This window comes from Mus caroli, chromosome 5 (assembly GCF_900094665.2).
Source record: "Mus caroli chromosome 5, CAROLI_EIJ_v1.1, whole genome shotgun sequence".
Taxonomy (NCBI): domain Eukaryota; kingdom Metazoa; phylum Chordata; class Mammalia; order Rodentia; family Muridae; genus Mus; species Mus caroli.
The window spans coordinates 58,543,233-58,553,662 of NC_034574.1; the positions used below are offsets into that span (position 1 = coordinate 58,543,233).

Here is a 10,430-nt window from a genome sequence, read left to right on the forward strand (position 1 = left end):
ACTCACTTTGTAGACCAGGCTGGCCTCGAACTCAGAAATCCACCTGCCTCTGCCTCCCGAGTGCTGGGATTAAAGGCGTGCGCCACCACACCCGGCTGAAGATTCTTTTCAAGTGCCACACTCACTTGCAAGAAATCTGTACTTCACTTTTTGTCATGACCTAGGACCAATGTCACCACAGCTTGAGTAGCCAACAGACCTGAGTCTGCTGGGTCATGTGACTAGCCTTTATATACAGTAACCAACAACTCAACATTAACAGTGGCGCTTAGGGGCCTAAGTGCCGGTAATGTTTCTTGCTGTCTTAACATCCCACCGTCATCACTCCTGCTGTGCCTGCTGTCTTAGGGGCTCACCAGAAGCCTTGGCCTCTCTTAATAAAAACCTCACCAGTGCCAAGCCGCCACCTCATGGCACTGGGGAATCCCGGCCACCTGGCATGGGGAAGACAAGCAGGCTGCATTCTGAGATTCCCATACCTCAGCCTTCCCGTGTGAGCACACTTGTCTCAGAACTCCAGGAAGATCTTCATTCCTGGTGTATATCAAGTCTACTCACTTAAAATAACCCCAAGAGGTCAAGAAATAAAATGTATCAAAAGGGACTACAGGAAATTGTCTGTGAAAGGCAGCCATTTAAACGGCCATGACTCGGTGCTCTCCACAGGCCATTTCAGGAGCTGCTAGGAGGTTCAATCCCAACGCAGACGTGTGGGTCCTTCCTCCTTCTACTCCCACCCTTCCCCTGCACCCCTACTTCATGTTTAGGGGCTTCAAGGAGGAACCCAGCAGACTCCTGTTGCTGTCCTCCTGTATTAAACAGCATATTTACAGTTTCTAAACTTTATTATTTTACAACGTTTTCCCAGCATTCACCATTTAAATTATAAGTGAACTGTGAGCGAGCACTGGGTTTTGTTCTGAAAGCAAGCAGATTACCAGCCCTTTCCTGGAATGCATATCCAACAGCGGGAAACACGACTTTTTTGTCCCAAAGTAACAGAAATGGAAGAATATGCACTCAAAAACCATCTATATCCTCTGGGTGAGGAAGCCTTCACTGCAGCAGCAGGCAAATTTCAACACAGGAGAGAGGGGCAAGACTCAGTAGGCTCAGGTTTAAGGCAGTGTTTTATTTCCATAATAACTGACTGACCTCCACGAAACACATCTTTCATGCTGGTTAATACACTTTCAATGTCTCCAGGNCTTCTGTTTCTTCTCCCAACAAGGCCATGAGAACTCAAAAAGACAGAGCTTGGCCCTTCCTTTATAATCTTTTTGGCATATACCTCTCAGAGGCTGCATAGACCTCTGAGCACTTTCTGATTTAAAAAGAACGAAACGCCAAAAGGCCGGGTTACAGCCATGGCCCAGGGTCCCTCAACAAGCACAGTTCTAGATACAATCTGGAATTCCAGTAGGGCTTATAGACTCCATCACAGGACAGCATCTCCCGGCCAGAATGAGCCTGTGGGTCTGACCCAGCCTACACTCCACTACTGGTTTCAACCTGATGGCTAAGACTGCATGGGGACAGGAATGTGTAGCAGTCCCATGTCTGCACACCCTGACTAGCCAAGTGGCCTCTCTCAGACTACCTATAGCAGCAATGTGGTCAGGACAAGGGGATGCTGGGAATTTGAGCTCTGACCCTTCACCTGCAGAACAGCAATTCACAGAGTTAGTAAGAACTGCTGAATATTGTAATCCAACCAAATTAATAAGCAAAGTAATATACAGCATAATTGTCTCAAGATGACAAAGTGACCCATGCGTTACATGGATATCTGACTCCTGATGCACGCTTTGCAAAATACCTGATAATACACCAAGAATACTCGGCTCCAGGTGGTAGCTGCTTTGGATTAAGGTTTATTTACAGAATTTCACCATAAAATAACTACCATGTTTAAAAAAAAAATTCTTTTGAGCACTGTTCCTCTAAAGACCATTAGGATAAACTTAAGCTACAAAAGATGCCCACTGTGTCCCGTCTTGCTATGGTTAACTAAACTCTGACTCCATGCCTGTGTACTTTGTAGTTTTGATTCTACACAGTCACTTTGAAGCCCAGCAATCTAACAGTTGGCAGGGCCACTGCAGGGCTGGAACAGTCCTATCCACCTCTATAAGAGGTGCAGGAGAGCTGGCTAGTTAGACTTTCTAGCTGTACCGTCCTTTATAATGGGACCACCAGGCCACCCCGCTGTGCTACACCAAACTTGTTACTCTGGCAAAGGGTGAGGCTTTCAGTCTCTAGGCCAGCTGGACTGGTCGAGAGGGTAAGTTAACAGCAGTTATTGGTACTAAACAATGATTTCATTTCTTCGAATTCTTTCCTTTTCCTTTTTTGGATTCCTTCTCTCTTTCTGACTTTGAAGGCTTTGAAGATCTTGTCTTTTTCTGCTGGAGGAAACACAACAGTTAATATACCGCTGAGTAAATGACACGCCAATAGACTCTTTCCCTACAATTTAATTAGAAAAGCGAGGTCACAGTATCTACCGCTGCCTCTGAGAAGCGACAAGCAAGCTCTCGTCCTGAAAGGCAACAGCACAGGAACTGCTCAGGTCTAGAGCTAAGGTGCACCCTGTGTGAACCAGGCTCTGGATTCAGAACCCAGTGTACTTAGGGAAGCCAGAACAAACACGGCACTGTCTACATGAGGAACTTCCCTTTCTCTTACTCTCCCACAGGACATCTGAGCACACTCATTTTGTGAAGAGAAAGAAAGCCAATTCAACTGCAAAGCGCCTCTGTCTAACAGGCGTGCCACACAGGAAGACAGCGAGGTGGAGGAGGCTGTGCCTGGTCTCAGGATTCCATGCCCCATCTAACCTTTACTAGCAAAAGACAAAACAAGTCTTACTCTGAGAAATTTTTATAGACAATTTGATGGCCCATAAAACACGAGAAACAGCAGTGGGCAAGAGGTTTAAATTGTTCTGTTTACGCTGTAAAATGCGCCTGTGGCTTAAAGCATATACTAATGGCCAGGTAGAACCAGTGCCCTTCTGGGGCGGCTGAGGTGACTGAGAGGGCAAAGTACTATTTGCACCAGCTTCAAAGCCTAAGCTCAGATCCTCAACAGCTACATAACGGCACACATCTATAACCTCAGTGCTAGGGAGAGGGGAACACGCACAGACAGACCCTGAGGACTGCCAAAGCAGCAAGCTCCAGGTTCACTGAGAGGCTCTGTCTCAAAAACTAAGTAGACAGGAATAGAGGGACACTTGACCTCTAGGTCCCACATGTGTTTGAACACACACACGCACACACTCAACACACATGCACTCTTCCTACAGAATTATGATGGCCATAACTTCACTTTATAAAAAATGAAACCTATCCCATCACCTTCAATTAAAATGAGCAAGACACTGTATTTCCAGCCCACCATGCTACCTGCAGAACAGGCCTTATTTTCACACGACACTTTACACAGAAGAAGAGGTACACACAAGAAGAGCTGCCCACAGCTGAGTGCACTACCTTAATCATGGCATCAGTCTCCACTGCATCCTGCTCTTTCTCAGACTGAGTGTCATCTTCCTGTAACTCCTCACTGTACTCAGAATCCAGTGCTGGACCTGTGCTGAGCCTCGATGTCTTTACTACCTGAAGTGAGTATGGGGTCAGGTGGGCCTCCTTATTGTAGGCTCTTGTGAAAGCCGCTTTCACCTAAAGAAAGAGAAAAGCGGTTACCCTGAGTGCTGGACAATCCTTAGCATCAGTTAAGTCCAAGTTTTGAGAAGCCTGGGAAACCCCTTTAAATTATTTGCAAACTAGGTACATACCTAACAGAAATACAAGTATCTTCATTCTTCTCTAGAGACATTCTGTGTATGTGTGTTCCTAGAGATCAGGTATACTAAGCAACCACACCATCACTAAGCTACATCTCCACTTGTTTTAATTTTATTTGAGAATTTTGAGCCCATAGCTCAAGGAAAAAAAAAGATTAAGAATCAATGGTTCAAACTAAGCAGTACCCACGGAGCTCATGTCTCTAGCTGCATATGTAGCAGAAGATGGCCTAGTTGGCCATCATTGGGAAGAGAGGCCCATTGGTCTTTATATGCCAATACAGGGAAACACCAGGGCCAACAAGTGGGAGTGAGTGGGTAGGGGAGCAGGGCTGGGGGAGGGTATAGGGGACTTTCGGGATAGCATTTGAAATGTAAATGAAGAAAATATCTAATAAAAAAAATGTGGGGAAAAAAAAAGAATCAATGGTCCAGCAGAGTAGTTGGCACACCTCTTGCATCCCAGCACTCAGGAGGCAGAGGCAGATGGATCTCTGAGTTCAAGGCTAGCCAGGTTTACAGAACAAGTTTCAGGACAGCCAGACTACACAGAGAAACCCTGTCTCAAAAAAAAAAGCAAAACCAAAAACGAATTAGTGGTTAGTCTATGAATCAAAAAATAAGTCAAAAAGAGCTCACTCTAAGAATGAAGCTGGGCTTGACTCAAACCATGGCAGCTGGCACACAAGTAGCACATGCCTGTAATGCCAGCCACCCGAGGAGGCTAAGGCAGAAGAGTGCAGGCTCTGGGGTTGCCTGGGCTACGTACAGCATGGTGAAGGTCAGCCTGGTGACTGGTGAGCTGGAGAGAGGCTCAGCAGTAGAGTGCATGTCTGGTTTGCAGAAGGCACTAGGACCCGTCTCTAGCTCTGGGAAAACAACACCAGTCTGTTCACCTTTACTATGATAAACGTGGCTACTTCAGAGTACCAAGTAACTTTAAGCCCACGTCCCAACAAGGAATGTCTACTGTAACAGTAAACGGAGGCCATTAAGCCAGAGGACACATGACACACAGAGAGTGTCCTCTCCGAGTGCATCCATGTGTGAGGCTCCAGCACGTGTCATGTCACATCACTGGGAGCTCATGCTCACCACAGACAGACCGCCATGGAGGAGCACCAGGAACACACACTGGGTCAGCATGTAGACTAAGACAGGAAATGTGGCACAGTTACAGTCCTACAAGCAGAAGAATTAGGAGCGCAAGGCCAGCCTGGTAATAGAAAAACTGATAAACCCCCTCAGGCTGTGAACACATTCTTCCTTTTAGCCCTCTAGCCCTGCCTCGCGCTCACCCTCAGGCTCGCCCCACTGCCCACACTTATCCTCTCGCCTTTGCACTCAATTTGAGGCCAAGATAAAACCACAAAGGCAGTGTGGGGTCTCAGCCTTCTCTGGCCACTGTCCAGGATGGTAGCAAACACTCAGGGGGGAGGAACAAACTGTCTACGGTCCCCAGCACATCCCTCAAGCACTTCTAGCACAGCGTGGCCATTTCCAAGGACCGTGGACAGTGGGCAGTGCATCTTACCTTGGGATCCAGCTTGGAAAAGGCACTGGGCTTGCCCCCCCAGCTGCTAACTTCCATGATGTTCTCAAAATCTTCTTTCATCAGATAGTATGTGTCCATAAGTGTGATGACATGCTGAGCCCCTTCTACCCCTTGTGAGGTCAAGGGTCGTACAAGTGCGTCTCTGAGGTGTGACAGGTAATCCATGTTCACTGTCCTTTTGCTGGAATAAGTTCTGAAACAGAAGGACACAAGTCTTTATTTTTAAATCATGTGAATGTCACCCTATCTCCCAATTTCCCACATCAGATCATCAACACCAGCAAATCAGGCACAGCTCAAGTTTTTATCTTTTAAGCATGTAGTCATTTTATACCATGTAAGTTATTTCACGGGTCCTTTTAATGATTATTATTTTATCCTAGGAGAACAGCTCTTAGGGCAGCCAAATGGCTCAGGGGTAAGGCCCTTGCCTTGCAAGCCTGGTGACCTGAGTTGCATGCCTATCCCACAAGTGGACCTTCACAAGCACTCTGTAGCACGCACGTGAACACACACAGTGAGAAACACAGCAGAATACTGATCTCAAAATCAGTCACTGAAATAGACACATTCGCACCAATCAATCAATGGACTGAAATATAAAAAAAATTTCTGCCAAGTATGATGGTGCATGCTTTAAAACCAGCACTCGAAAGAAGGGACAGGAAGAGCTGTCAGTCCAAGACCAGTTTGGTCTACATAAAGAGCTCCAGGTTACACAAGGTTACAGAGTGAAAGTGTGTGTGTGTGTGTGTGTAAGAGAGAGAGAGAGAGAGAGAGAGACCCAAAGAGAGAGAGAGGGAGACCCAGAGAGAGAGACCCAGAGAGAGAGAGAGGGAGAAAGAGGGGGTGGGGAGGGGGGAGAGGGGGAGAGAGAGAGAGAAAGAGAGACCCTGTAAACTAGGCATGCACTTCTGTGCCCACCCTAAACTGCTTGTGCACACCTAGCAGCATTCAGTGGGACACCTAGCACTCCTCCCCACTGTGCTCAAAGGCAGTTTTCTACTTCTTTGCTCTGTGACTAGAAAGCAAACACGACACTAACTTCCATCTTACTCCAACATCCCAACAATTACATCCTTGTGCTCACCCTTACCATAGCCAAATTCATCCTTCCCAGTCGAAAATATTGAAGGCATCAGGAAACAGCAGTGAGATTTTCTTTGACATATGCCATTCCTGTGCGACTGTTTAATATCTTTCGATTTCTGATTGTAAAAGACACAACTGTACAAAAACGCCTCCCTTGTATACTTCCTCATGTCTATGTTCTAACTCTTCCCATCTAGAGAAAGGTTTTCCCTCTAACTCCAAGAAAACGTCAAGGAACGCGCCTGCTGAGCTGGGAAATGGTTGGTGCCACCTAGAAGCAGGGAAGCAGGCTCTGGGCTGCTGAGAGCTAGTAGAATGTTATCAAGAAATAACTTTGTAGGGGCTGGCGAAATGGCTCAGTGGTTAAGAGCGCCAACTGCTCTTCCGGAGGTCCCAAGTTCAAATCCCAGCAACCACATGGTGGCTCACAACCATCCATAACAAAATCTGATGCCCTCTTCTGGAGTATCTGAGGACAGCTACAGTGTACTTACATATATAAATAAATCTTTAAAAAAAAAAGAAAGAAAGAAAGAAAGAACTTTGTGGTGGGACATCCCTTTAATCCCAGTACTCCAGAGGCAGTAGGAGGCAGATCTCTGAGTTCAAGGCCAGCCTAGTCTATATAGCAAGTTCCAATCCAGCCAGGGCTATATACAGAGGAAAAAAGGAAAAAAAAAAAAAAAAAAAAAAAACCAAAAAATTTAAATCACTCTTTAATACATAAATAAATAAATAAATAAAATGATTTTTTTCCTTCCTAATATTGTCACTCCTGTAAAAATAACTGAGCAAAAATAATATTTCTAATGGTAACATACTATCTTTTATAATTGCTTCTGGCTTCAAACCTGGTAACTTAATATCCAGGTACTTTAAGCTTGGGGGACCACAAGCTGTATGTCGAAGTGACACCTAGCAAGCTCAACATAACCTAGTGGCTCCTCCATCCCCCTTGCTACAAAGCAGCCCCTTCAAATCTCTATGACCCTGACATACGTGGCAGCTTCTACTTTACAAAGACCTGGTGACTCCACTGAGCCCACCTAGGTAAGCCCTCAGGGAGACAATAAATGTGTGGCCATTCTGTGTAGAGCAGCAACAGGCACTATGAGTGGAATAAAAACTGTTGCCAAGATCTAAGAAGAGGGACTTTAGTAGGAACTAGAATTTCACAGGACAGGAATGGCCTCAGCTTTACCCAGGGACCTGGGTATGGATCTGGATCAATCGGTAACATTCTGGGATCCAGAAGTGGAAATAAGATTCTTACAGCCTTCTTGGTTATAAGCCTTCACATTTTAAAAATTTATAAACTTTAACAAACTGTGATAAACTCAAATACTTCTGAATTCTAATCACTTTCAAGTGTATTCACTTTCGTTATGTAAGTGGCGGTCTCCTGTTACATGCCATCCGTGTTCCCTATCTCAGATGACCAGGTCAGCTTTTCTAGTAAAACAGGTATTAACTAACTCATTTCTTTATGAACACTTCAGTTTTTCATAATAACTATTCTGAAGCAGGGAAGATATTCCACTAGAAACAACAAACACCAGCAGACCTCAGATGTATACACACTTAATGTATCAGTCTCCAATCACAAGACAAATGCCGCCTGGCTGCTTCTAAACCTTCATGCTGATAACAGAGGACCAACTCAGGCCAAACGGCAGGAACTTAGGAGGGATCCTTGAGCTGATGGGCAACAACGCCAAAACTAGAAGACCCACCTTCCTTTAAGCACATGCTATCCTACGGGATAAAGGCTAATGCACCTACTAACAGCATGGCTTACCTAAGACTCATGTGCAAGGATAGGTCCTGAACAATCCGATCATGTTTGCCTGTAGACGAGTGCTTCCCCAGCCAGCTCGGGAAGCTCGGAAACTGAGTCATGTAGCCCCGCATCAACTCTCCAGGAAGAACACTGGCATAGATGGCCTGGGAGGAAAGAAAAACAGCAACCAAACAGAGTCAGAATTGAAATCTGGTGTAAGGCGATTTCTCTGGAAGCTCTGCATCCTCATGGCGAGGTATAAAGAGTGGGAACAATCCAACTGTAGCATTTGAAGTGAGGTTAATGCAGTGATTTGTAGTGGAGAACGTCATTACAAGGGAGCTCTCCTGAGTAGAAGTTGGATGCCTTGTAAGAGGAAGAGAGATCAAGCATATACAGCACGCGCACACACACGCACGCACACACGCACACGCACACACACACACCCCTCCTGCCATGTGATGCCTTGTGCCACCGCAGCACTCCGTAAGCAAGCTACCAGACACAGGCTCTTCATCTCCCAAAACTGTGAGCTCAATAAACTTCCCTTTAAATTTCACCCAGTTTGTGGACAGTGTGTTATAGCAACTGAAAAAGGAACAGCAGTCTATACAGGAAGAAACAGCCCACTGTTTGAGTGCAGTGCGCTAGCTCCCTGTCCAAATTACCAGGTATAAGAAATTTCTCCTATAGAAAACAAAATAACGACTGGGAAGAAAGTTTAGGTAAAGCGTTTGCCACCCAAGCATGAAGACCTGATCCCCAACAGCCATGTGAAAAAAAAAGAGGCATTTATTTATACTCTCACTAGTAACCCCAACACTGGGAGGAAACAAGAGGATCTTTGGGACTCAATGACAGGTCACCCTAGCCTAATCAAGTTCCAGGCCATCAAGACACTGTCTCTATTATCGTGGGGCTGGAGAGATGGCTCAGCCACTAAGAACATGTACTGCTCTTCCAGAGGAGCCTAACAGTTCTTAGCATCCACACTGGGCAGTTCAAAGCTACCTCTAAAGTCAGTTTCAAGAAGATCCAATACATCTGCCTCCATGGGTACCTGCACTCACATGCACATGAGCACACAACACACAGATGTACATGTACTTTAATAAGTAAACATATGGAGGGAGAGGAAGAGAGGTGAGGCCTGGAGAGACAGCTCAACAGTTAAGAGTGCTTACTGTTCTTCCAGAAGACACAAATTCAGTTTCCAGGTACAAGTAGCTGTGTGGCTACAACCACCTGTAACTCCAGCTCCAGGGAAGTCAACACCCTCTCCTGGCTTCCACATGTATCCACCCACATGCACGAACACACACGCACATACACACATATGTACACACATGCACACACATGCACACGTGCTCGCTCGCTCTCTCGCTCTTGCTCTCCCTCCCCTCTTCTCTCAAAAAAGAAAAAAGCTAGGCATGGCAGTATGCACCTTTAATCCCAGGACTTAGAAGGCAGAGGCAGGCAGATCTCAGATGACAGGCTGGTCTATAGAGAGAGTTCAGAGTTCTAGGGCAGCCAAGGCTACATAGTAAGACCCTGCTCAGAGAAAAAAACCAACAAAACCAAATCAAACAGAAACCAAGGTGGACAACACCCGATGAATAAGGCCTCCTCATACATGTGAATGCACACACACAGTCCAGTGCACAGAAGTGGGTGGAGATGCCTTTCTTGAGGGAGAGGGAATGAACATAGGAAGAGACTCCAATCAACCCAGGTCTCCAACTGTCTCAGAGATCATGCTGACCTTGACCAACTGACCTCAGAATACCTGCCATTTCTCAGTTGCCAGTCTCACAGCACAGAACCATTTAGCATAAGAAACTGACCACACAGGGAGATTAGTATGCACTGCCTAATTGAAAACAGAATAATCGGGCGGGTGAGATGACCCAGCGGTTAAGAGCACTGACTGCTCTTCTGAAGGTCCTGAGTTCAATTCCCAGCAACCACATGGTAGCTCACAACCATCTGTAATGAGATCTGACGCCCTCTTCTGGTGTGTCTGAAGATAGCTACAGTGTACTCACATATGTAAAATAAATAAATCGAAAGAAAGGAAGGAGGAAGGAAGGACGAAAGAGGGAAGAAAGAGAGAAAGAGAAGAGAAGAGAAGAGAAGAGAAGAGAAGAGAAGAGAAGAGAAGAGAAGAGAAGAGAAGAGAAGAGAAGAGAAGA

The 10,430-nt window shown here is 45.8% G+C and overlaps 2 protein-coding genes across 3 annotated transcripts in view; one reads left to right on the forward strand and one right to left on the reverse strand.

Moving 5' to 3' along the window:
* Nucleotides 1–10,430, forward strand: part of Wdr19 (WD repeat domain 19) — a 97,867-nt gene that overhangs the window by 61,028 nt on the left and 26,409 nt on the right. The gene's annotated exons all lie outside the window — the stretch shown is intronic.
* The window catches only part of Rfc1 (replication factor C subunit 1), an 81,967-nt gene continuing 72,648 nt past the window's right edge, over nucleotides 1,112–10,430 (reverse strand). The window contains exons 22-25 of one of the 2 annotated variants that reach the window (XM_021162809.2): nucleotides 8,257–8,402; nucleotides 5,346–5,559; nucleotides 3,498–3,686; nucleotides 1,112–2,405 (exon numbers count right to left, since the gene is read on the reverse strand). In XM_021162809.2, coding sequence (XP_021018468.1) covers nucleotides 2,322–2,405; nucleotides 3,498–3,686; nucleotides 5,346–5,559; nucleotides 8,257–8,402 — 633 coding nt within the window. In that variant the 3' untranslated portion in view covers nucleotides 1,112–2,321. Of the gene's footprint in view, nucleotides 2,409–3,497; nucleotides 3,687–5,345; nucleotides 5,560–8,256; nucleotides 8,403–10,430 lie in introns of both variants that reach the window. The other variant, XM_021162808.2, reaches the window with a different exon arrangement.